Source organism: Malus sylvestris, chromosome 13 (genome assembly GCF_916048215.2).
Source record: "Malus sylvestris chromosome 13, drMalSylv7.2, whole genome shotgun sequence".
NCBI classification, from domain to species: Eukaryota; Viridiplantae; Streptophyta; class Magnoliopsida; order Rosales; family Rosaceae; genus Malus; species Malus sylvestris.
This window is the reverse complement of record NC_062272.1, coordinates 9,891,677-9,918,199: the sequence shown is the minus strand read 5'-3', so window position 1 is coordinate 9,918,199 and position 26,523 is coordinate 9,891,677. Positions and strand designations below refer to the sequence as shown.

The 26,523-nt window shown below is 37.7% G+C and overlaps 4 protein-coding genes and 1 long non-coding RNA gene across 9 annotated transcripts; 2 read left to right on the top strand and 3 right to left on the bottom strand.

The window, feature by feature from the left end:
• Positions 1-2,923: 2,923 nt before the first annotated feature.
• Positions 2,924-4,595, top strand: LOC126595976 (transcription factor HY5-like). Of its 2 annotated transcripts, none has more exons than XM_050262381.1 (4): positions 2,924-3,161; positions 3,647-3,842; positions 4,067-4,223; positions 4,342-4,595. In XM_050262381.1, the coding sequence occupies exons 1-4, from the start codon at positions 2,981-2,983 to the stop codon at positions 4,405-4,407; spliced, it is 600 nt and encodes a 199-aa protein (XP_050118338.1). In that variant the 5' UTR covers positions 2,924-2,980; the 3' UTR covers positions 4,408-4,595. The 2 variants fall into 2 exon arrangements, with proteins under 2 accessions (XP_050118338.1, XP_050118337.1); XM_050262380.1 differs by having other exon boundaries at positions 3,590-3,842.
• A 49-nt stretch (positions 4,596-4,644) lies between these two features.
• On the bottom strand, positions 4,645-10,303 carry LOC126595973 (pectin acetylesterase 10-like). 4 transcript variants are annotated; one of them, XM_050262375.1, is made up of 12 exons: positions 9,620-10,303; positions 9,285-9,367; positions 8,759-8,888; positions 8,570-8,643; positions 8,247-8,333; positions 8,044-8,168; positions 7,896-7,956; positions 7,750-7,803; positions 5,556-5,618; positions 5,325-5,429; positions 5,064-5,246; positions 4,645-4,930 (listed from the first exon to the last, which is right to left on the bottom strand). In XM_050262375.1, exons 1-12 carry the CDS (start codon positions 9,855-9,857, stop codon positions 4,820-4,822), a joined length of 1,314 nt encoding a protein of 437 aa, XP_050118332.1. In that variant the 5' UTR covers positions 9,858-10,303; the 3' UTR covers positions 4,645-4,819. The 4 variants fall into 4 exon arrangements, with proteins under 4 accessions (XP_050118332.1, XP_050118331.1, XP_050118334.1 ...); XM_050262374.1 differs by having other exon boundaries at positions 5,556-5,633; positions 9,620-10,300; XM_050262377.1 differs by having other exon boundaries at positions 5,064-5,209; positions 5,324-5,429; positions 9,620-10,300.
• Positions 5,441-7,554, top strand: LOC126595980 (uncharacterized). Its single transcript, XR_007613791.1, has 2 exons — positions 5,441-5,859; positions 7,313-7,554. It is a non-coding gene; the product is annotated as an uncharacterized LOC126595980 (long non-coding RNA).
• Positions 10,304-12,011: 1,708 nt separating the features above from the next.
• On the bottom strand, positions 12,012-14,710 carry LOC126595972 (protein NRT1/ PTR FAMILY 4.6-like). The gene is made up of 4 exons (XM_050262373.1): positions 14,467-14,710; positions 13,692-14,114; positions 13,463-13,587; positions 12,012-13,182 (listed from the first exon to the last, which is right to left on the bottom strand). Exons 1-4 carry the CDS (start codon positions 14,680-14,682, stop codon positions 12,279-12,281), a joined length of 1,668 nt encoding a protein of 555 aa, XP_050118330.1. The 5' UTR covers positions 14,683-14,710; the 3' UTR covers positions 12,012-12,278.
• Positions 14,711-17,229: 2,519 nt separating this feature from the next.
• Positions 17,230-24,280, bottom strand: LOC126597225 (GPI ethanolamine phosphate transferase 3-like). Its single transcript, XM_050264004.1, has 20 exons — positions 23,795-24,280; positions 23,675-23,709; positions 23,465-23,586; positions 23,119-23,208; positions 22,881-23,000; positions 22,697-22,780; positions 22,438-22,515; positions 21,902-22,027; positions 21,730-21,819; positions 21,276-21,311; positions 21,099-21,154; positions 20,228-20,372; positions 19,673-20,117; positions 19,464-19,555; positions 18,744-19,293; positions 18,415-18,550; positions 18,160-18,201; positions 17,854-18,010; positions 17,625-17,708; positions 17,230-17,545 (listed from the first exon to the last, which is right to left on the bottom strand). The coding sequence occupies exons 1-20, from the start codon at positions 24,049-24,051 to the stop codon at positions 17,405-17,407; spliced, it is 2,886 nt and encodes a 961-aa protein (XP_050119961.1). The 5' UTR covers positions 24,052-24,280; the 3' UTR covers positions 17,230-17,404.
• Positions 24,281-26,523: the final 2,243 nt, after the last annotated feature.

Genomic DNA, 26,523 nt, shown 5'->3' with positions numbered 1-26,523 from the left:
GTTCGTTTATTAACGGCAATGGAAGTTTGACAGACTTTCTTGTCTCTTTGGTTTTTAAGAATTCAATTTAATTGAACAAAGGAAGAGCCATGCGTCTAATTTTCATTTGTTGGAACACCAGATGTCACGTGTGACCGGAACTTTGAAAAATTTCTCCTCTCGTGTGCTGTAGGGCAAGACGTCAATCCCCTTTGCAATTGGAATTTGGAAAGGCTCTCGTCCAGTTGTCCTCGCGATTGGCAAACATGTTGTGTCAATGTCACAAGAAAATTGGGTATGTTACTGATAATATATCCTTTGTGTCTGCAACATTTTCATCACGATGAAATACATTTCTGATTGTATGGTAGATTCCTTTTAATATCACACATTTTGACGAAGAAAACTTAAGAGGCAACGGTTTTCTATACCCTTTGTATCTAACTACTCTCTATCTCATATCTGATCACATGATAGGTAAGTAATTCTCCATCTTTGCATAATTCCAAGTCTAGTATAATGGAGGCACCAAGGGACCATGGTGATTCTGGGCATATTCTGATCTTGAAAAAATATATTTATATCTATACCTATATACATATGTATATTATAACTATTTCTCCTTCCTCTAAAACCCTATTATTGTTCAACACTTAAAATAAATTCAATCATTATCTGGCCTAACACTTTAATCTGATTTTTTTTTCCAGTGGAACCCAGAGATTCGAGAGCTATTCCCTATCTCATTCTCAAAATTTCATATTTTTGCCATTCCAAATTCCAAATCCATTCAACTGATAAAAAATTACAAATCCATTCAATAAGCAACAATAAGATTTGTAAATCTCTATCATTGCCTAAAATTTTTATTCGTATTTACTCTATTCTACCAGCTCTTACTTGAATGTTAGGGTTTGTAAATTTTTTTATTGATTCTAAGAATTCTTTCAATGGTAAACATGGTGAGATTGTCATGCAATGATTTCAAAATATGAAAACTCGACGAGAATAAATATGCTTACTACCCCTTTTTTTCTTTTACATTGTAGAGGCATTTCCTTATGAGAAATTCTGACTCCGTCACTGTATGACTTGGCGTTTGTATGCTCATGAATCATGTTGCCCTAGATCTCAATTCAGCTCTCAAAGTAAGCACATGGTTAAAACATACCTCCCCTGGCTGTCCATATATGGCCCATTGCAAATTAATTTCAGTTTTTCCAAATAACCCAATCCCATTAGAGCATGGTCCGTCCAATTGATAATATTATTCATTATGGATCTCAACATAAGATTGAGGCCCAGAACTAGATATATGAAAATGCTCATTAGACCAATCCTGAAGTTGGAAATGTTATCGTAAGTTAGTGTCTTCTTTTACTTTCATCCCCTTGTTTCCCTCAACTGTTTTTCTTTTGATTTATATTCAGTTCAAAGGCTAAAAGAGTAAAAAAAAAAAAAGAGTGCAGGAGGAGAAAAATAGAGTGCGACATCGTCTGTATTATTTCGTGTGAACTGATACAGTGTAGAAGTATGTAGGAAATGCAAGATGCGAGATTAGTCTTGGGAGCTGGTTGAATTTGCGGTCTGTATTACAAGCCGGTCTGTAAAGCAAGAAAGCAAGCATTCCAACTTTTTGACCTAGATGGGTAAATGGATGAGTACAAGAAGACTGGGCCAACATGATTGGCTGAAGCTTGAAAGGGAAAGACGTGATTATGGAATCTTAATTAGTTGAGTCTTTCTCATCTAAGGATGCCTTTATTATAAGAAGAAAAAAACATAGTACACTTTTTTTTTCTAATTACAAGCAATATTTTTTACTAATCGACACTGAGGGAGGGGAGAAAAATCATAACCACTGAAACAATCCACTACTTGGAATATGTACACATTTTTTCCTTAGGTTTATCTCACAATGTATTTCAATGACAAAAACAGTCTATATTTCTTCAAAAGTCATCTTTGCAAAAAATTGGCTAGATTCAAAGTTGTATGATCATTTAAGGCCCCGGGGGGGGGGGGGAGTCAAAACTAATACACTAAGTTAGGGAAGGGAGAGTTCAAATCCAGAATGCATAAGTAGAAACTCAATACTTTATCCACTCAAATATTGAATTACACGTGTATGATCATTTAAAATATATGAAGGAACACAGTTTGTTGGATGTAGTTGAAATGGAAATGAGGATAATCAAATTGCTAAAAGAAATACTCCCGACTAATTCAACATTTTTGGCATGAATAATTCTTGTAAGGAAAACTAAACTACACGTTTATGAAAACGAATGAAAGATTATTTTCACACGTTTATTTTGACCTTCTTCCGCACATCTTTTTTTATTTTTTACTACTAAATTAAACTAAAAATAAAAAGGAGTGTGTGAGAAATGAAACAAAATGTGTTTCCCAAATGAATTACAGCTCATAATATGATGTTCTTATTTTTCTCAAAGGGCATACAAATTGCAATGACAACATAGAAAGTTCTATTTGGATTTCTTTTGTTTGGTTTTAGTTTCTATAATATAATACCTTAACTTCATCAGTCGTGTTTCGTCTCAAAATAATAACATACCATATAATATTTTGTTTACCAATTTTTTTTTAAAATTATATTGTTGAAGTAGTACATTAAGAACAGAAAAAAGATAAAAGGGAAGAAGAAAGAATATCAAGTTTGAAGAATGTATTTAACCTAGAAAAATAAATAGATTTTTGTTGTGTTTGCTTTTAGGGTTTACGGACGTTGTAGGGAGGGAGGTCTTGGACAAATGAAAATGGTTGGTTGTATGTTGTCTAGGAAGACGTGTGTCGTGCGGCTATCTTTACATCAACGTGTTCGCTCCTCAACCAAACCCCTTCCTTCTACTCACAACCCTGTCAACTAATGTAAACGCGCACACACGCAACTACTTAAGACGCATATATAGTCAATATATATGTATCATTTCATATATAAGCTCATCATCCAGAGAGAGAGAGAGCTCATCAGCCAGCCATGTCAGTCCCAATCAGAGCAGGAGATGGTGAAGCCAAAAACCCCATGTTATCCATCTCCTCCTCCTCCTCCAGTTTGGAGCAACTACAGCAAGTACAGCAGCCATCTGGTTCTTCTTCCTCGAGGCCTCCTCATCCTTCTCTTCTTCTTCATAGTAACACCAAGAACAGTAACAAACTAGGTTTGCTTATACTTTGTCAAACTAAATGTTGCACATTCTTTTCCTCCATATTAAATTATTAATGTTACATTAATTAAATTCATATAAAATATTCCAATGTACTAATCCAGTTGAGAATATATAAGTTTGTTTGGGACTGTTTAATTTTAGAATACCTAATGCTTTCTTACATTTGGAACGCTTATAAATAATTGCGTTTGACAAAAAAAAAAAAAAAAAAAAAAACCTTGTCTAAGTCATAGAACAAGTTTCTGGAGAAGCACCTATCAAATTATTAACAATTTCAATGTATTTACAGTTGAGAAGATAGATTAATCCGAGGGTTGGGGCTTTTTTGCTTTGCTTTATTTACATTTCCGTGCCTAATTATTTTGTTTTTGTTTTTTTATATATTTAATTTTGAATATTAATTCTGTCTTAATTAATAGACGTTCCTTGGTTTTGGTCATTGGATGATGATGATGATGATGGTGATAATGTTCCAGAAGAGAGCGATGAAGATATGTTCACGGTTCCGGACGTGGAGGCGTTGCCCCCTCCTAATAATAGTATTAATAATGCGGCCTCTACAATCGCCAAAGCCACCAGTAACAACAACAACCCAGATGCCCAGTCTGGCTTTCCGGCCAAGCGCCGCCGAGGCCGAAATCCGGTCGATAAGGAGTACAGGCGACTGAAGAGGTACTATAAATAATAAATGTAGGGGTTCGGAATTCCTATATTATCAATCAATGGCTTCTATATACAAACTCATCTTTAGTTTGTCCAAGTTTCTTGGTTCTCAAGTCAGTTTAAAAGGCTAAATGAAACCATTTGTAGTGACTTAACAGGTTGCAGCTAACATTTCCAATATATATATCAATTCCACTTAAAACTGATCGAAACATGTCCACTCAAACTTACAGATTGCTAAGGAACAGGGTGTCTGCTCAACAAGCCCGGGAGAGGAAAAAGGTTTACGTCAACGATCTGGAATCAAGAGCCAAAGAATTGGATGATAGGAATTCAAAGTTGGAAGAAAAGATCTCTACGCTTGTCAATGAAAACGCCATGCTTCGAAAGGTGAGGCTTCTGTTACTGTTAGTTGAGTAGTACTGCATCCTCACTGCAGTTTACAAATCGTAAAACTCTTTCTAGTGGCTGAATACTATTTTGAAATCCTTCTACGTCTTAATTTCAGGTTCTTATGAACACAAGGCCAAAAGTGGACGAAAGTATTGAGCAAAAGCAAGGATCAGTTAAGTAAGAGCAGATAGGCAGTTTTAGGTGACTATATTTAGAAATTTTATCATATGGAATTTGTGCACCACTTAGTTTGATATGAACACTCAACTAGCTAGTATGTAAGTTGTAATGAACTTCTATCTTCTCCCTTTTGTTTCATGTATTTCTCATGACAAATATTTTTTTTTGGATGAATTTTGTTTCGAGAAATTGTTACTCATCGCGTTTTCTTCAACTGGATGTCAAATTATAACTGGAATTTAATCAAGAGGATTACATTTATATATTGGATCATAAAAACGATACATGAACATGTTGATCGCTCTTCGAGCTTCATAGCAATGACTCGGTCTGGAAGGTAAAATGTTACATTACACGCCGTTGGCAATATAAATTGGGGAGAGAAGACAAATAGAGATGATATACAGAAATTTTCACTTAAACACCAGATTATGGCAGGTCTTGTCACAAGGGTACGGACAATCTATAGCTTTGTTGATACTATACCGATCGAAATACCAGTTTCCGACTGATTTTGCTATCCCCTGCAGATAATTGATTGCATATGAGATCAAGACAGACTCTTAAGTGTAACCAAAATAATGTGAAAAAGAAATGACAGCAAATCCATAGATAGTCTTTTATTTAACTTAGTTTAAAGTGCACAATAGGGCATACCTTATTTCCAATAAGAGGAGAATTTTGAGAAAACCAGGTATCTTTTCTCTCAGTCTGGCAATGAGAAAAGCAAGAATTTATGAACAAACCATTTTTACCAGCCCTCGAGAATCCACTTACAGCTTTGAGCATTTGAATCCGGAAACCTGATAATTTGAAGAAAGAAAAAATAGAACCGAATTCAGTTCCGAAACACCAAGCATTCAGCATAACTAAATCATCATCTGGAACACAAAGCATAATTAAAGTAATGGAATCACCTTGCAAAAAGTTCATCTGCCATGCAGCACAACGTCCATTATTTTTTGCGCACGCATGCCAATGGCCGTTAGGGTCTGCTGTTCGTGGAGCTAAACTGGCCTGGATCTGAGTAGGGAGAAAGATTCAGGATGGTCGTTCATTCATCAGCGTACCACGATTCTACTGTAAGATAGGTATCCATCCACCACATGAATCAGAAAGGAATGCGAGGATAAGAAATTAAGAACGCACCTGCCATGTATCATAAGCTGCATTGACCAGAAAAAGGGGAGTCTTGACACTTGCAATTAAGTGCTGGGGGAAAAAGCACTGAAATTTGAACAACGAAGTTAATTGATGTAGGACAGAAATCCGATTATTTCACGTGCAACAAAACTAAAAGAAGGAAGCGGCGAGCAATAAAGAAAAGTGATTGGAGAATTGGTAATTCACGTGTTAATAGATTATTTGCTACGGTCATATCTCGAAAGTTGATGTTTTGAACCTTTCTTGTTGAATGAATGCTACTTTCATTTCTGGTGCGGTCGTAGAAGAGGTGTTTAATTCTCCCACAAAAGTGGCTTGAGCCATCTTTTGCAGAAAGTCATGAAGACATCAGCCTACTAATAAATGGAGTCTTTTGGGGTTTCAAGGGCTTTATTATATGTCAGTTATTTTCATTTTAATTTCCTAAGTCTTTTGAGTTTTCCAAGAGGTTGTAAAAGGCTTATTTAAGCCATGGCTTTGTAATCATTTAGACATCTTTCAATCAATTAATCAAATTATCCTTTGGATTTGTATCAACTGGTGGACTCCAGTAACTTTGTTCTACAAGGGATTACGCTGGTAACCCTTTCATTGCTTCGTGCTGCGTCAATTGGTAACAGAGCGGGTTTCTCCCGTCTTGGCATTGTTGATTATCCTATTTGCTATGTTCTAATAGCAATCGATCGTGGGAAAAGATATACCTTAAGTGACGTTGATCGCGAGGTTGTTACAATAGATGTGGTGTGCACAAAGGGAATTGCCTCGAGCCAATCTCATATAGTTGATGTTGAAGATATTCCTATTTTCTTGGGAAGTGATTGCATTGAAGGTTTTCTCTTGTGGGTTGAGGATGTAGAAAAACTTTTCAAGACACAACCAATTCTAGAAAGAGAGATGGTGAAGATGGTTGCTTCTTGTTTAGATGGTGACGTGGGTTTATGGTGTGATCATATGCAAGAATCTAGGCGACAACAAGGTAAGTGTCCTATCCAAACTTGGCGTTGGTTGAAGCGACTAATTGTTAAGCAATTCTTTTCCGATTTATACGAATTGTATTTGGAAAAGACTGGTCAACCAATCATCAGAAAAGAAGCTAAAGTGATGGAGAATGATATATCATTATGCCAAGAAACGGTGGAGGCCAAGGTGGAAGAAAAAAAACAAGTAATTTTCCTTGGTGAAAATCTTGTTGATGAAGATCTCCGGAAACATGACAACTCAGAAGTGGAGGCTCAAGAAATTCAAGGTATGAGTGAATCAAAATCTGTCATGACTTTGGAGAATCATGAGTCTAGTAAATTGGATCTAAATTCTATTGTTGACCAAACAAGAGAATTGGGTAAGGAAGAATATTTTGATTCCCAATTGCCATATTTCGATCTTATTTATGGAATTAATTTCATGATTATTCCACCCAAGTATACGGAAAGTTGGGCTTCTCAAGTTGAAGAACTTATTTTCTTAACAAGGGAGTTATCTACTAGCTATCAAGACCGTTTCAAGACGAACTCGAGGTCGAGTTCCTTTCAAGTGGAGGAGTCTGATGTAGGACAGAAATCCGATTATTTCACGTGCAACAAAACTAAAAGAAGGAAGCGGCGAGCAATAAAGAAAAGTGATTGGAGAATTGGTAATTCACGTGTTAATAGATTATTTGCTACGGTCATATCTCAAGAGTTGATGTTTTGAACCTTTCTTGTTGAATGAACGCTACTTTCATTTCTGGTGCGGTCGTAGAATAGGTGTTTAATTCTCCCACAAAAGTGGCTTGAGCCATCTTTTGCAGAAAGTCATGAAGACAGCAGCCTACTAATAAATGGAGTCTTTTGGGGTTTCAAGGGCTTTATTATATGTCAGTTATTTTCATTTTAATTTCCTAAGTCTTTTGAGTTTTCCAAGAGGTTGTAAAAGGCTTATTTAAGAGCCATGGCTTTGTAATCATTTAGACATCTTTCAATCAATTAATCAAATTATCCTTTGGATTTGTATCAACTGGTGGACTCCAGTAACTTTGTTCTACAAGGGATTACGCTGGTAACCCTTTCATTGCTTCGTGTTGCGTCATTAATGATCAAGACTAAAAAGAGAAGGGATACCTCACTCTAAAATTGGGTTCTTTGTATAATCTATATAGAAAAGAAAGTTCGTCTTAAGGATTAAATGCAAGAAAAGAACCTACCAAAGTCGGGTGGAGGCGATTGGTACAACTCCATGGGAGATTCTTTTGCACCCCCTGCAAAATAATTGCATGTCTATTAGTCATAGAAGTTTCAATCCATGAAGCACATTTGAAGGTGGATAGATTTCATATTAAATGGATAATACCTGTAGACTAACCACTCTTCTAAACATACTTCTCAAAGTGCGACTACCAGATACATCAACTCTGCAATTTTAGATAACAAGATTATTATCTGAGTAAGAACCAAAAGGTATCAGGCATGCCAAAATTGGTTGAAAAATGGATTCTTACACGTCAAGAAACAGTCCAGCATCACTGAGGCACTTCACTCTAGTAGTTGCAGGGAACATTCCACGAAATTCATCACAATGGAGTACAGTTGCAACCCCACCAGCAGAACATCCAGAAAGAAGAGCCTAGAAATCCCAAAGTGAAATGTATAACACTAGCAAAAGAGTGAAACATATCCTTTCCGAAAAATTAATGACAATAACCTGATTAGCATAGCGCATTCCCTTTGACATCAAGTCTTCCATAGCAGCTTTCCAGATACGTTGTCCTCGAAAATGCAATTGGGCAGCCTGAGCAACAAATAAACCAATAATTTCAGTTATCTCATAACATCTATAAGAAATACTACTTTGTTTGCAACTGTTTGACAATAAAAATCTTAAGAATATGATGCACCATAGCGACCAGTGTAAATACAGCAAGTATTAAACTTGAGTTACCTCGGGTAGAAATTAAGCAAAATAAGTGCTGGTTTTCAACAAGAATTTAAAAATAAATAAGTATATGATCATTTACTCCCACTAACCTCATTGTGACTGTCACCGGCAAAAGATGCACCATCACAATACCGAACCTTAACTCTGTTCCAATTGTAAAAGTCTGCAATTGTTTATGTCCCATCAAAAATATCAGATTACTAATGACGTGGGAAGAATCATGTAGGACATGTAGTGCTGCATGTGTAGAGAAATAAGGATGCAGACAGATGGATAACCAGGGTTTTCTCCTGCTTTGTTGCTTAGTATCCCTGCAAATGGTATATGCTTCTCCATATATGCTGATGAACCGCGATGAGTTTTCTTACGGTAGACACAGTTTCTGATTGTATCACACCATCCTCCTCCCTATCAATAAAATAAGTTAACCAAAGATGTTCTTTAGCTCCCAGCATATATTACAGGCAAGCCACTCAAAGAGAAAAACAATATTATACCAAGGACTAGTCGGTATCAGCTAAGTTACTTAATAAGATCTATTTCCTATATATCCTTTAGATGCATACGAAAGGCAAAGAAGTGCAAATCATCTTAGCTGAACGAGAAACTTTAGATGGTAAACTAATTTGATCAGAGTATTAATGAAATATCCATATAGAAGTACCAACAGTTAGTACCAAACAGAAGTATAACTCAATCAGATTCATCACAACTATTAATGGTGATGTGTTAAGAACATAACTGCCATAATTCACTCTGTCAAGTTTGTATGACAGTTCTTAATTTTCGTTGGATATTGCATACCTCCAACTGAATGAGCCAACTGTTTGCTCCTGACCCGTATCCGTGGTGGATGTGGTAAGCAGGTAATGTTCCATCTAGGCAGACTGCACATTGAGAAAACAAAAGTCATGAAACCACAAAGGAATAGAGGCATCAGTTCCTTTCCCTTGCAATTTCTGAAATTGGCCACATGAGCATCTAACTAAGAAACAGATGGGAGTTTCAACTACCTATGAATGCATTGAATCGTTCCACAAAGAATCAAACTTTAAAAACACACTAATCTGTAAAATTCAAGTATCTTTATTAGCAGAAAAGGAGAAATATCTTTCATTTTTTTGGTGAAAAAAGAGAACCTGCTCCTTTGGCAGCAGCTCCATTGATGAGTGTGAGACCCACCATTAAGGGTCTGCTAGAAACCCCATAACCATAAGTTGCATAGCCATACACATTACTCTCAGTATAATGCAGGTCTTGTTCCTGTTTGACATTCACATCCCCAATAAGAGTTCCATTTGTTCTTCTGCAAAACACAAACCCCATAAACCCCAAAACCCAGAAAAGCTTCATGCTGGCTGACCCCGGAAATCTCATTGCACAAACAAATGGTAAAAACTAGAGCTTAAACCAGAGCTATTTTTTATTTACTTATCAATGTAATTCAGCTGAAGAAAAAGAAGGGGGAGACAGAAAGACAGAGAAACACAGGGAATGTGGCTAAAGAACAACTTTGGTAATATGAAAAGGATGAATATTGTCGTAATTGAGGTAGTAAGCAACCCAACCACCAGTTGGCATTGGCTAAAAAATCAAATCTCTTTCTTTAGGTGTTAGCAAAACAAATAACCCTGTTTGGAACTTCTTTAACATCACCAAGAACCCAATATGCTTCTACTAAAAGTGCTTTTAGTGAAAGTGCTTTTTAAAAAAAAGCAGTTCCAAACTAAATAAAGAAAATGGCGGAGAAGAAGTGGGAGAGAAATGGGGTATTTTGGTTCTGGTTTCTTTCATGAACTCAATTCTATCACTATTTGGTAGTGGTCACTGTCCTCTTGGTAAATATGCTACATTTGGCCTTTTAGTTTATGCTTACCGCTAATAAAGTGGGCAACAACCATAATCGATAAGCAATAATTGTGAGTGCCTAATTGGAGGGTTATCGGTGCTCGCTCCGGCCAATTTACACATGCTTCATTCATTCTCAACTTTTTCATGAACTATTAAAACTATGAATAAAATTGTAGTAATGGTCCCTCAACATTAACTCAATTGAAGTAATGGTCCATCAACCAAAAATCAATTATTATTCGTCCCTCAACTCAACTCATCAAAACGTGTAGCTATGATCATTTTCATCAACTCTGTTAGAACTTCCGTCAAAATAAGTTACGTGTCTTGCACGTGAGACTAAATCAATGGCAAATATGAAAAATCAAATAAGAAAAATTGTATCAATGATCACTCAACTTTAATCCAACTGGAGAAATTGTCTCTCAACTTTAACCAAATTAGAGCAAAGTCCATTACTCTAATTTAAGTAAGGTTGAAAGACCATTACTACAATTTACTTTAAAACTATCTAATGTCAATAATGAAAATTGATAGAATTAGAGCATTTAGGGACATTGTAACTTGACCTAATTAACTTCTCTTTTTTTAAGTAAATAATGTATGCCTCTAAATTTAGTGGGGTTCAATGATATTTGAGGCCAGCTCTAACTTTAATCCAGACTGACTAGTGAGAATGGCAGCCCCGACACTCCATTTGATCACCAATCACATCTAGTAGGGAGCTGTACCACACTCTAACTATGACTCCCTCTTTTTGGTGGGGATTCTCTCCTCTATCTGTTTCCCTCCCCTCCTCTCACCCTCTTCAATTTTTGTTTTTTTTCTTTCTTCTTTCTCTTTCTACTTTTTTCTTCTTATTAGTCTCTACAACGATGGAATCTTGAGTTTTCAAAAAGAAGAAGAGAGAAGGGGAGAGAAAAAAAAGGGAAGAAAATCCTTGTCCATCTTTCCATAGCCATGATGTCCCCATACTTATCAAATATTGAGTAAATTGTCGTTTCACCCTCTGAATTATTATTTTAGTTGAAATTGACATTTTAAACTATTTTTTGGTAAAATTACCCCTTAAGCTTTTTGAAATTAGCCAATTAATCGTTGACCATCAGATTCATGAAAATTTCATCTACTTTGCTATCAAATACTGGCACACAACTAGCATATGATTCACTCTTGGTTATAAAGTTGTGCCAGTATTTGATAACAAAGTAAATGAAATTTTATCAAATTTTACAGTAAGAAGTTAATTGGCTAATTTCAAATAGTTTAAGAGAGTTAATTTAACAAAAAAATATTTCAGGAGGTTGATTGCAAATGAGTAATTATCTAGACGGTCAAGCGTTTACCCTCAAATGTTCAACATTAGCATCCTATTAATTCACATTTCAATATCATGCAGACCATCATGAGTTCTATCCTAAAGGCCATACTAATGCTTATGCATGTCCCACATTCTAAATGAATTTTTCATACTCTTTGAATGTCATTGTGATGTTATCTCATGTCAATCATGTATTGATAAAAACGCATAACAGTGGGTAATTGATTTCACAAACGATTGGCAAATCAAACACATAATCTAAAATGCATAATAAATTGTTGATTATAATCACTTAAATTACAATCTCCTAGCTACTACTCATATGCAATTGGTCTTAAAGTATTGAGTCTATTGAGCACTACAAGTTACAAGTTACAAATATTACAAGATCTTGTGGTCCATGCATCCACCTATATTTATACTTCTACTCTTGTATAAAAATAGACTTCCATGAGATTTCCATCTAGAGCGCTTTTGGCTTTTGGCTTTTGGCTTTCGGCTTTTGGCTTTTGGGAATTTTCATTTTTATGTCATGTTACATTTGGCACTCAAAAACTCAAAATTTTATCTATGAATGGAACTTCTTGTACTAGTACTTGGGGCGTAGACTTTGCTTCCTATTTTTTTCACTTGGCCTCGTTTTGTTTTTCTTCTACCTTGGAAACAAAGCTTACACTGCTTGCAGAGAAAGACTGAGGTCCGCTGGCTTTGAGCAACATTTCCTCGTCGACTGTAACATCATTCTTATACTTATACCATTGGGCACACCATACATAAATTCCGAAATTAACCACGCTGAGGATTGCGAGGAACCAATAGAAATAGTCCGCGTGGCTTTTGTTCATATCGCGTCCTTCCAGCCACCCCATTTTGTTCTTAGTGAACTTGCTAGTGATGGTGTTAATGAGCTCGACGAAAACCGTACTCAAGTAGTAGCCAATGGACAGAGAGAGCCAAGAGAAGGAAGTGGAAAGAGAGCGCATGCCGGCGGGTGCCTCCTTGTAGAAGAATTCCATCAGCCCTACGAGTGTAAACATGTCCGCGATTCCAAAGATCGCGTAATGGAAAGAGAGCCAGAAGAGGCTAATTTTGTGGTTGTGGTGAACCATCTCATGTTTTCGCTTAACTTCTACGAGTCCTGCTATGGCCATTGAGATGGCTGAGAGGACAAGCCCCACCCCGACTCTCTGGAGGTGGGTTATGCCATTGGGGTGACCCGTGATTTTACGCAAGAGGGGAACGAAGGCAAATTCGTAGACTGGAATAAGGAGGGTCATGAACGCTAGAGGAATCACTGGGATTGTGGCGGATGGGACATCAAAATCGCCAATGCGTGTGTTCATGAGGGTGCCTTGTTGGATTGAAAGGGTTTGCAATTGGGCTAAGCATGTGTTCATGAGGATTGTGCTTAGAAGAATAGGCATCATCCTTGCCAAAACCTTCACTTCTTCCACCTGTGTTACTGTGCAAACTTTCCATTTTCTTGCTGCGTTCGCGCCATTAGGGAGAACGGCTGCCTTGTCTAGTAATCTGCTCAAAGAAAAGTTGATAATCTTGTTAATTGGTATTTTTTTTCTTATTTTGCACGTTTTCTTGAACAGCAAGTAACTATCAAAGAGACTCCTAATACTAAGTTCCTAATGATAAAAAAAGTTCGTGTATTACAAGTTACAACCGATATCAGTCACGTGATCAATTATTATCAGAAACGTGTTATATTCAAGTTATAAGCAAGAATTTCTTCTTAGACAGTCCAAAGTTACGTAAGCGAACAAGTGGTGATAACAAATGAAGGGTTTGAGGAACCTGCCTGAATTGATTGCTGTGAGGGATGAGCTCTGCTTTAGAAGCAGAATCGCGGGCACGTATTTCATACAGTTTATCGGAATTCTGGGGTACCTCCACCTTCCAGTTCTTTACAGACACCACCAGTACCTTCACAAAGGGTCATCTCAAATTAATCAGTCCTCTGTTAATGGCATTACTAATCACCCTATATTTGCCAAGTTAAACAACGGGAGAGGAAGGAAGAGAGAGACCTCTAAAACCCTAATCAAAGGGCTCTCTCCTGGAACTCGGACGCGATAATATGGCTTCCCCAATGCAACAAAGAGAAGACCAACAGCAGCGCAGGACAAGGAGATGATAAATCCGATATCCCATCCAACATTTGAGCTCACATACACCACAAATGTGACACCAATCACAGCTCCAACTGTTATGCTAAGCAAAAACCAATTGAAGAAGCTGGCTATGTGCTTGTGCTCATTGGGATCTTTGGAGTCGAATTGATCAGCTCCTAAAGCTGGGATTGCTCCTCTGATTCCGCCTCCTCCAAGTGCCACAAAGGAAATCGAAGCGTAAAACAGTAGGGCTTTTGTGCCATGCACACAGGTTGATTCCAGACAAGGTAGAGGTTGCAGGTTTTTGTCATGGGCTTGAATAATCAGCAACATATATCCCTGCAAGTCAAAACACAACATATACATGTATTGATTAGTGTAGTCCAGGTGTGAAACAGACAATCTGTTCTGTACTGAAGAACGAATTGTGTGTAGTCCAGGTGTGAAACAGACAATCTGTTCTGTACTGAAGAACGAATTGTGATAAGTCATCAATAATATGTCGATGTCCCTGTTACCAACAAACACGATGACGTTATCTATAATTGTTTTCCAATATCGATGCAAGTATGTTTTTAAACAGACTTCCTACACAGAGAATTTTTGTTGATTAACGTAAGTTCTTTTTGTTTTTCCGTTTAAGATGAATCGGATTAAGTACGTTGGGAGAATGGAAGGAAACAAGATTTACCAGCAACTCGATGACGCCAAAGAGTAGAGTCGTGTTGAGGCGGTTCATGTAGGCATCAGAGATGAATCCTCCAACAATGGTGAGCAAGAATGTGGTGCCCAAGTAATTTGTTGTGGTGGTTGCAGAGCCAGAGAGGTCGAAGTGGATGACGAACATGAAGTATAAAACCAGGCTGGCCATGTTAGCCACAAAGCCTATGTTATCCAGGAACATCATTGCTGCACACAAAACACATTCAGCAAGAGCTCAAATTAACGTGATTTCTCATAAGAGTAACGCTATTTAGACACATAAATGACACTCTTTCTGATATAGGTGGTTCTCAAATATAATTGTACATACCACTAAAGAGTGTGTCAGTCTTATGTGTCTAAATAACATTATAATGTTCGTTAAGTTATCCAAAAGTTGTCACTTACCAAAGATAAAATAGTTGGCCTTGAATCCACCTTCTTTCCATTTCAAGGGTTCATAGGCTAAGTCTTTAGCACCAAGTTCATTGTCCTACAAATCAAAACCAACTAATATTAGAAAATGACATACAACATGTTGTAGTTCTAACTTCTAACTAACAACCATGTATGTTCATATTTTTTTTTTTGGTGTGGGCATGAGTAAAATGCTAAAGTTGAAGAAGCAAGGTAGGACACTTTAAATTTAGAGTCTATGTGCTTTTAGAATGGCTAAAAGTGCTACAAATAGCATTTGGAGAAAAAAAGTTAAAATACAATTGGATTCAAAAGCACTTTTTAGTAGTTTGTTCACGAAATATTTTCACAAAACACTTGAAGTTTCTATAAAAATAATTTAATAAATTTCTAATAAAAGTGTTTGTGAGCAAAAGTACTTCCGTCCTAGTAATTACCATGACGAAGGATGTTAACGAGTTCCTTTGTCAAAGAGAAAGGATGGTAGAGACTTTGGAAGAAGAAGAGTGAGTGAGGAGAGAGGAGAGAGGAACTCATATATGTGTAAATGGTGAGGGAGGTTCCAAGTATATATACACACACACACACACACACACAATACTTAGGAGGAAGGGAATGTGTTTTGTTTAGACTTATAAAATGTTACGCCATCATCTCCAATGCCAGTGGCATCCCAATTGTGGATGCATACAAAAACAGTGGCATTCCAACTCCCAAAATCCCGATGCCAAACAACACCATAAGCCGACGGACCGGCCGTGAGAGATCCAACACTTATCTCAATCATCGTTGCTTTTGACAGGGATCAAATCTAACCGATCTACCCCTAATCGCTCTCCTAATATAAAATTTAGAAACACAAATATATAATTTAATTACAAATGTTGTTTTCAAACATGTGATGTGCAAGCTACAAGGGCAGCATTAGATGACAAATTCCCAAACAACGTCAAAGGTAGAACAAAAGATACTTAGGACATCTTCAACCGAATGAGGGTTAAAAGTCTATGTTTAGCCCTATAGCCCTGTAAGAAATTATATTTTAATGAACAGTGTCAGACCATATTTTATACCATCTCCAACCGAGATGGCCAAAGGGCATAGGCCAAACATAGCCTTTTGACAAAAAATCATGTCCAACCGAGGGGCACATAGGCCAAATATGATTTATTATTTAAATTGAATTAATATAGTTAGTTAAATTAAACTACCATGTTAAAATAAAATTTTCAAACATATTGGAATATTATTGAAAGAGGTGGCCATTTGAAAATTAATGAAAAAATTAAAGGAAAGATTATTGGAAGAGAATAGAATGTGAAGAATTGAAATAAAATGAGGTAAGATAGTATGAAATGATGAAAAGTATGTAAGAAATTGTGTAGGAAAAAAATTCGTCCAAAAAATAAAAAAGTGGGCTAGGCTCATTAGGCTGGCTGGTTGGAAATGGCTAGCCCGCTGGCCTGATTTGGTGGTTTTGGCCTGATGGGGCCACAAGCCAAAGCCTAGCTCTCGATTGAAGACGATTTTCGTGTCATTTCGAGCTATTTTTAGTCATATGACCCTTTGGCCAAGTCGATTGGAGATGGTCTTAGTTGGAGAGAAGTCCCCAAAGGTGACTAGTGAGGGCCATTTGGAAATACATTTTCACTGAGTACTTCTTCTCATAAGCACTTTTGTTGGATGCACTTTTTATTATGAGTCCAAAAAATATATTTTGGATTGCTTTCGAAATGGCTCAAAGCACGTTCTGACAGTGTGTTTAGTAGAAAACTTAGAAGCGCATATGGCTCATAAAAGTGTTTTTTGGATAAGCATTTTCAGATGTTTCTTCAAAAAACACTTTCCAATGCTATTTCAAGAAGCGCTCAAAATTTGATATAATTAATAATGCATTTGTAACAAACGCACTTTTGAACATAAGTACTTTCTAAAAAAGCATCTCAGCGAGACCTGGAGGTGCTTTTGCTAACATGAAATTGTTTTGTCTTACTAGAGGCACTTCCAAATAGAACCCGAGTCGGCTTTTTCCGGGGTGTGAGATTCTGGCTGCTAAGTTACGGCCAGAAGGGGCATTAGATGCTTTTGGCGACTTTTACAATTGAAGACCAGAACTATCCAACAAAAACGTCGACATCTAGTTCTCCTTGCACTCCACATGTCTGAGTTTACAAGCAGATCTTCCAATCTATTGCCTCCAAACTTCTTACAAGCTCATTGCATCATTGATTTCGCATCCAGTCATCACCTTTTGTATTTTCCATCAATTTGTAGTGTACTGCACGGCAGCCATTGAGCACGCTAAAGTCCGGTCGTGTTTGAACAGGTCAACGAGTGGGTTAGAACATCACATTCATTAGCTTTTTTTCTGCAAGTATTCCTGCTTAAATCAACGGATACGACTATGCATTTGGTATCGATGCAGGTTTCATCTTTATCTCGAATGAATTGCTACAACAACAAATCAATAAATGCGGACAAAAATTTTCAGTTGATTACATGTATGGTTTCTATTTTTTGGAGAACGGATCTTGTAGGGAGTCGTCTTCTACTTGACTGAAGTAGTAATGTGAGGCCAAACAAACGAGTGTGTCTGTAAGGATAAGACCCGCCACATCGAAAACAAACTTCGGGGCAAATAAACCCCATACCTGCAAGCAAAACATATGGTTATGGGTGTCCAATAATCGTTGAAAATTAATGTAAGTTGTTTTGGAAAGACGACCTTACCATTAGATGCCGCCTGTGCATTGTAACGCATATTATAGTTGCTGTGACCGAAGTAGCCATGATGAGCCCATAAATCATGTACACCTAAGACATCGATCACGACCAATTAACTTTCAAACGGGCTAGACAATCCACGAGCCCTATGATCTTACTTAAAGAATCCCTTTTACGAGGATAAAACTTATAAAGATAGCAAACACATGACCTATATGCAACACAATTAACTTACTAGAGATAGTCGTGTGAGCACAAATTTCTTCCCTTTCTCGGTCTGACCCAGGCGTGCAACAAGAAATGGAAGTCCAAATATTGGAAGGATGAGAGAAAAACCAAATGTATCCATTGTAAGGAGGATTGCTTGGGGAACTAGGATGAAATCATCGAACCTGAAAATATCACAGGGTTTTAATAATCTATCCACAGGGCACTATGAACACTAACTAGGGCAAAAGCGGGAGCCAATCACTACTGGATTCTTTCGTTTTCAAAAGATAAGTAGTCAAAAGTGACTACTTATCCAATACCCGTGACTCACCCAATAAATGCAGCACCATATCGGAGGCCATCAAAAGCACACCTGAAGAAAAGTTTGTCTTGGGTTATGAAACATAAGAGGGCGAAAAATGTTGAAAACAATGCAAATATAATATAGAAAAATCAACTCTTAATTAAATCATAAAAGTTATTTTTGTAGGCACCAAACCAAAACGATTCCAAAACTAACGCAATGTGTGCTGATAAGAGAAATCAGAAAACATGAAAGTCACAAAGTAGGAAGCAAGCAACAAACCAATGACCGGTGCAGAAAAACAGGCACACAGCAAAAAGGCTCCACTGCGTTACAGGAATAGGATCAAGCATTGTATCCCAACTGCCTCCATCTTTGGCATCCAGCTCTATGTTATCCAGCCTCATTATGCAATAACCTGTCAAAAGTAAAAAGAAAAATTATTACAGGTACCAAAACTTTAAGAAAAAGAGAAAATATTGAAATAAAAAAGGATAATATAACAAAGGCCAAAAGGTGGATGCAAAAGTACCAAGGGAAATTTTATTGGCCAAAACAAACCATTCAAGAGAAAATAAAGCACCGACACTATAAATAACTAAAGCACGCACCTCCAATAATGAATGCTAAAGCAATCCAAGGCCCCTGCTTTCCCAACAGAAGAATGACTGTTGAGCTCCAGGCAGAAAACATGGCCACTGTTTTAATATATAAGACTTTGCTGCAATCCGAGGATTTCCCCTTATTGAAAAGCTGATTAAATGCCAGTAATAACAATTGTCCAAATCCAATGGCATATATCAGACGAGGAATGTAATTTCTTCCAATGCCCTTAAGCACCTCGGCCAGATTGAATATGTTACTTTCTGAAGCCCAATGCACTGCTATTAGTATATAACTTATATTAGTTCCCATGATAATATACTTCCAAATCCCCTCAGAAGAGCTTCCAGTAATGGCCTTGCGCAGCAAAAATGCCAATAAAATCAGGGAAACTGCCGGTATAACTTCAGCAACAATATTCCAAACTGGAAACCCTGCAGTGATCCTGAGCATCCATGAAGGATATGCATTAATAATTTCAGAACTAGGACCCTGCTTTGACAATCCAACTTCAATAGTAAATCTGCAAATGGTGATCAGAAGAAGGAAAACAAATGCCTGCAATTACATCAGCGAAAAATGATCATTACAAGAAACTATATTTGATATGGTTCTATCAGAAATACAATAACAAATTTGTAACAGTATTTCCGCAATATTTGATTAAAAAGAATTGGGGCCTTGAGTGAGGGCACGGTAATAGAAACCTGAGGTAAACAACTACTCACTTCTAATATCATCTTCTTCTTCATGATTGAATATCGCATCTTAATTAGTCCAGTTGTGGCCAAAAGAAAGCATGCCACTTTTCCTTCTTCCACTGCTCACAAGGTTTGCATTAAAGAAAAAAACAATGAGTAAAAGTTAGTTTGCCAACATGAGCATTAACCATGGATTTTGTGCATCCATACATAAATAAACAGTATCTAATACTTACAGATAAAACTATTCGAGAGGAAGCTGCATGCACGCATCACCACCATAAAACAAGAAAAAATTAAACTGAAGGAAATCCCAGAATCTCCAGATGAAGTAAAAGAAAAACCATATTCCTCCTTCACTTTCTTAATTGCAAGGAAATGGACAAGAAGTGATATCAGCATAATGCCAAGTCCAGCACCCATCATCTTTAAATTAAACTCAGTCCATTTAGAACGTGCAAGTTCAGCAACACTTGCTAGGAAATCAGAAAACAAATTAATTTGCCTCTTAAGAGCAGGCAATAATTCATTGTGGCTTTCCTTTTCGTGTGACAGCAACTTCTTTGTAGTATGTGACCATCTCTCCTCTGCTTTAGCATACATGTCTGCTATGTGCAACAAATCTTCATGGGAAAATCCAATAACTGATAAAGCAGAATATATATCTATATATCTTTTTACCTAAACAAGAAGAATCCAACAATTATTTAATATAAACTGATGGACGGTTAAAGCTTTCATCTAAGAATTTATGCAGTACATTGACATAAGATAAACTGCTAAAGTAATACCTGCCAAGAATTGGTGCAGAGTACATTGGCATAATTCAGCATCCATTGTTCCAACTTTGACTGATTTTGGGAATTGCCCACACTATCTTCAAAATTCCATGTTCCAGCTCCTAAAGCATAAAGCTGAGGATTAACACGCCCAATACTGAAAGGAAAACCAATATATGTGAAACAGCTAGCATATAACAAAAAGCTAAAGTATGACACAGTGGTATAGAGGTGAACTATCCAATGTACATTGATTATTGTGAGATCTACATAAAATAAATTGGAAATGCAGAAAGCTGTTCCACAATACGGGTAACGGGACTGAAACAGATATAAGACGACATAGATATAAGAAATCCAAGTTTTCAAGCTAGTTAAGCTTTGAGAAGGATCACCGGGCATTGTCAACTGGACAGAAAGTAAATGCATTTTCAGTGTGCAATGCTGTTACAAACTGAGTACCAACTACCATGATAACAATGCATAACAAACCCAGATAATCCAACCACGTGATCATTTGACCTCACACAAAGATAAAAACAAAAAGCCCAGTTTGCATGGCATTTTGCGCTACAGTGGCAGCTTCATCCAATAGATTACCTTAGGGTCTTTTATTTTTTATTTTTTGGTCTGGAAATGACCAACCTGGTCAAATGTTGTCCGTATATAAGAACTGCCTCAAATAAAGGAAACAATTGTTGACTTCATGATCGCTGAATGTTTCATTTTATTTTCATCAATTACTGGCTTGTGGCTTGCCCATGGTATTATTGATTGTAGAAGAGAATAAGGAGCTGAGGTAGTCATGTCATGATCAATATAATCAATAAGCAATGGCATGCATAATGGCATAAATTAAATTGATAGGATGCTTACACTACACCTTCCAAAAGGAAAGGGGATACCAAGCAGCGCTGATATTGTCACCGCAAAGTCAAGCTGCAGAGAGTGACTTGACTAAGGATGGGTGATTGGCAAGTAAGACAAAATCAAGTATATTAACCCATTCTAACCTGCTGGATGGAACTCGCACAAATCAAATATATTAACCCATTCTAACCTGCTGGATGGTACTTGCACAAATATTCCTCCCATCCTGGAGCCAAACAATAAATAATTTATTCAGAACAAAAAATTAACTTATGAGTTATTAGGACCCATACAAACCTAATTAAAAATGCCATTTGAACATAGAGACCTTCTTTAAAATTCTCTTAAGGCTTATAGGACTCCTACCCTATAGAGAGTCTGAAAGACAAATTAGTTTTATGACCTATCTAATCAAGTTTCATCAATCCCTGTAAGTAATAGGCAAAATTAGATTTTGCAAATTTAAACTGTTTTACTTGTCCAACCATTTTGAATGTTTCTCTTTTCATTTTCAAGGAATAACTTGAGCCTCCATAAAATATAAGAGAAGAGTGGCAAAGGAATTAACTCATTCGTAGGTGGACGATTTCTACGTAATTTATAAGCCACAAGCATATATATGTGCTTTGGGAGAGAGGGGGTACCAAATCAAGTTCACAAGATGAAGTATCAAACTCTGATGGTATGGGAGATGGAGGATTCTTAAAGCTCACAGCAAATAATGATGTCTCAACCTGCATTGTGTTTTATTGAGTTAGCATGAGTAAAACAAAAAGACAAACAAAAACGTTTAAGAAAAACACATTTAATTCGTACCTCTTCAGAACTCCCCCCACCATGATCTCCATTCACAGTCTGACCATGATCGCCCATAACAAGCAAAAGAGTATTCTCATGTAAGCCCCCTGGCGCAGACTGCCTCTCCAGTGCTTCAACTACTTTCTAAAGCAAACTGATCAGTTTGTGAGGAAATTAGGGAAGGATAGATAAAAGGCTAGACCTATTGCATTAGGTGAACAAGACAAAGGGCACCAAGCAAATGTATGTTCCTAAAAGGCTAAAACTATTCAATACTTTGAAACAATGACCCAAAGGTTTCAGAAAGTTGGGGAAAGAAAATATTTTCAATAATATTTCCCACGTGTTCGGGGTTCAAAATTATACTTGTATTACTTATCTTGGAAGAAAAGGGAAAAAACACATAAAAAATATTAAAAACTGGGTAATTTATCATAGGGAGCCAAGTAACAGCCAACTAGTAAGTAACCAATAATTAAATATCCATAGAAGCAAAGCATCCAATGAAGAATACTTTCTAAAAGCAATTTCCATATGTGAGTTTGAAGACTTACTAGTAAGACGTTGTTGTATTGCTCCAACTTTTCAATCATTTGCATAGAATCAACCCCAAATATGTGCCCAGCATGATCCTGACAATTGAGATAGTTTTAAATAAATAAATTATATAGAGCCTGCACAGCTTTCAGTGGAAGAACATAATCTGCTTCTCATACGGAACCCTTGGTTACTTGAGCAGTTCTTCAGAGAGGAACAATAGACACAATATCCAAATCTATTTATCACTGAAAAAATCAAGCACACAAACCATACCACACCAAGAAAGTGTGCAATAAGAACATCCCAATCTTCTTGGTACAAGAATGGAAGAAGGTGCTCAATGCAGCCATTGTCCACCTGGAACAGAAAGACAAATTGCTTCAATCCATGATCAAATTCAAAATACAACTAAATTCAAGAAAAAGGTTAAAAATTGAAATGTTTTTGTTAGGCATACCGTATCAAGATCTCTAACATTGAAAGAGGGGTAAGGAAAAGATTTTTCAAAATGACGAGGAAACAACTGTGTCCATGTATCATCCCCCATCATTACAACTCGCTTTCCATTTTTAGCCAACTGCAGGTTGGTCCCCATTTCAGACTTACGACAATAAGTTCTAAAACTTGAAACAAGGAATAACTATGCCAGGTAAATCATGGCGGGGGGAGAGAAAGAGAGGGAGGGGGAGAGCAACCTGATGTATCAAGTTATCTTCCACTATTGCTGGAGCACCAAAGCTGTTCCCAACATCAATAAAAGTCGGCAATCCACCGGTTGTCAGGCCCTACAAAACATTGGAAGGTAAGCAATTGATATAGTTAAAATTCATCCTTGGCATGAGGCCAGCAAACAGGCTCTAAATTCACCAAATTCGGAATATCAAAGCATGCGTTGCTGCTAGACTAGAAAAGCAAACACAAAAGCATGGAACATCGAATCATAATCCATGAAAGACTAAACTTAAAAGGTGCATGAAGCATTGTGCAAAGCAACCATCTTGAAGTTCTAGCGATTTCAAACAAGCAAGTGAAAAGGCTAACCTTCAAACGCTGCAAACTCGTCGTTGGCGGATCAGCAATGGCTTTAAAAATCCGAGCAGACGACGCATTTCTTGCTGCCATGTCTTGAACAAATTTTAATTTGTCCATCCATGGTTTTGATTCTGCAACAACATTTATCAAGCACTCGACTTTACAATCGCAATCGCATTGCAGGCAACAACTAATGGAGTGAGAATTGAAAATGCTAACCTTGAAAGAAAGTACTGGGAGCCACAAAATCAAACCTGAAAAAAGCAAAGAGATTAACAAAACTGAGATTGCCCACATTATTTTCTTGGATAAATTTGATAAATTTGAAATGGGGTTTACCTGAGAGCGTCGAAAACGATGATTACAAGGCGCCCAACAGCAGGCTTGCTCCAGCAACGCTGCTGATTCGGGTCAACGGTGTCGTTTCGGTTCTGGGTTTCTGGAACGGAGTAGGAGCAAGGCGACTGCGAAACATCGGAGCAGTTGCTGTAAAATGGAAGCTCCGTCCGGGTGAGAAGAAAGCCTCTGGTGAATAAGAGAATGGCGACGACGTGGAGCACCATGATCGCCCAGGGAATCCATATTCGTTTTCCCATCTTGCAAGTAATTGCAGGAAAAAAGAAGAAGAAGAAGAAAAGGGATGCTGGTTTCTGTGTTTCTTGTGGGATCTTGAATTTTAAGGGCAGTGATTGCCGCGCGTTGATGGCGTTTGATTCAGTGCATGACTTCCATCTTGCAACAGCACTGGCGTTTGCATTTTTTCTTGCTCCGGCTACTTCTTCTCGCGCTCCCTTCTTATGGCATTTTTTTTTTTAATAATTTATTTCCAATAAACACCTCTTTTCAATTTGTCTAAATAATCCAACAAACAAGAAGTTGTCTAAAGTGGAAAATTTGGTAATTAATTTTTAATTTTTTAGTAACGTCTTTCTCGTGGATATTTCTGTTTTTTTATTCTTTCCAAAAACAGACTCGTGGATAGTTCTATTAATTATGTCAATTATTTTGTCAACAACAACAACAACAAAGCATTTTCCCACTAAGTGGGGTCGGCTATATGAATCCTAGAACGCCATTCCGCTCAGTTTTGTGTCATGTCCTCCGTTAGATCCAAGTACTCAAGTCTTTTCTTAGGGTCTCTTCCAAAGTTTTCCTAGGTCTTCCTCTACCCCTTCGGCCCTAAACCTCTGTCCCGTAGTCACATTTTCGAACCGGAGCGTCAGTAGGCCTTCTTTGCACATGTCCAAACCACCGGAACCGATTTTCTCTCATATTTCCTTCAATTTTGGCTACTCCTACTTTACCTCGGATATCCTCATTCCCAATCTTATCCTTTCTCGTGTGCCCATACATCCCATGAAGCATCCTCATCTCCGCTACACCCATTTTGTGTACGTGTTGATGCTTCACCGCCCAACATTCTGTGCCATACAACATCGCTGGCCTTATTGCCGTCCTATAGAATTTTCCCTTGAGCTTCAGTGGCCTACGACGGTCACACAACACGCCGGATGCACTCTTACACTTCATCCATCCAGCTTGTATTCTATGGTTGAGATCTCCATCTAATTCTCCGTTCTCTTGCAAGATAGATCCTAGGTAGCGAAAACGGTCACTTTTTGTGATCTTCGCTAGATTGCTCCGGTCATTAGTGTGGATAAGTATATAAATGAATAGAGATAGGAATGCAATCACAAGATGTACGTGGTTCACCCAGATTGGCTACGTCCACGGAATAGCGGAGTTCTCATTAATTGTGAAGGGTTTACACAAGTACATAGGTTCAAGCTCTCCTTTAGTGAGTACAAGTGAATGATTTAGTACAAATGACATTAGGAAATATTGTGGGAGAATGATCTCGTAACCACGAAACTTCTAAGTACTAGAGTGTGGTATCGTCTTGACTTTGGTACAACAGAAAGTATCAGGTTTTGTGACCTTCGCTTGGTTGCTTCGGTCACTAGTGAGGATAAGTACGTAAATGAATAGAGACAGAGAAGCAAACACAGGATGTACGTGGTTCACCCAGATTGGCTACGTCCACGGAGTAGAGGAGTTCTTATTAGTAGTGAAGGGCTTACACAAGTACAAAGGATCAAGCTCTCAATTTAGTGAGTTCTTGTGAATGATTTAACACAAATGGCATTAGCCAATATTGTGGGGGAATGACCCCTATTTATAAAAAAACTTGTAGCTTTGTCACATTGACATGTGTCATGTTATGATTGGTTCTTGATGTCGACACGTGCTGCGCTCTGATTGGCTTCTAATCTTGACACGTGTCGAGTAGTGATTGGCCTCCTGGTCGGAGGGGAACTCTTCTGGGTCCTTGACAGTATAGCGTTGGCCGGTGCTCGGTAGTTTCGGGATTGGTCAAGTATGGTACAAACAGTGCTCCCCTAAGTTCCCGAGTGGGGAAACTCCTCGGTTGGGGACTTGCAAGATCCAATCCCTTGAGTAATCACGAAACTTCTAAGTACCGAAGTGTGGTCTGATTTTCATCTGCCCTTCTCTGGAAGTACCTTTCCTCCATCCGGGAATGGTGTATTTAGCTGATGAAGATGCACAAGGTAATGTATCAATTTCACTTTGAAGCTTACTTGTAGTTTCGGGCTTGGTCAAGTGCGATACAAACCCTATAGTAGGAGTCCCCCAAGTCCCGAGCTAGGAGATCTGCCGAAAGAGGTGACAGACAAGGTAAGCAGTCAAACTTCCAAGTAAGCAACCCAGGATCAGAGGTTTGACTTCGGCTTCCGGTTGATTGTTCTCCTTCTCCTTGTCTCTCATTCAACTGCCAGGATAAGGAGAAGCAAATGGATAAGAGATGATATGAGATACTTTTGCTTTTGAAGAAGTAACTTTCCACAGGCTTATTCTTGAACTGTGCTGGAGGGTTTTCTGGTGCCCTTCAGAGTATAAGGCCGACTCAAAAATTTGAGGGTCAAAACAAGTCCATCAAATCTAGAGTACGTTCGACCTTGATGATATGGGATACTTTTGCTGTTGACGGAATAATGAATGTGGTATGGAAAGGTGTCGTGCTGTAGTGATCTGTTTCAGCTCACCGT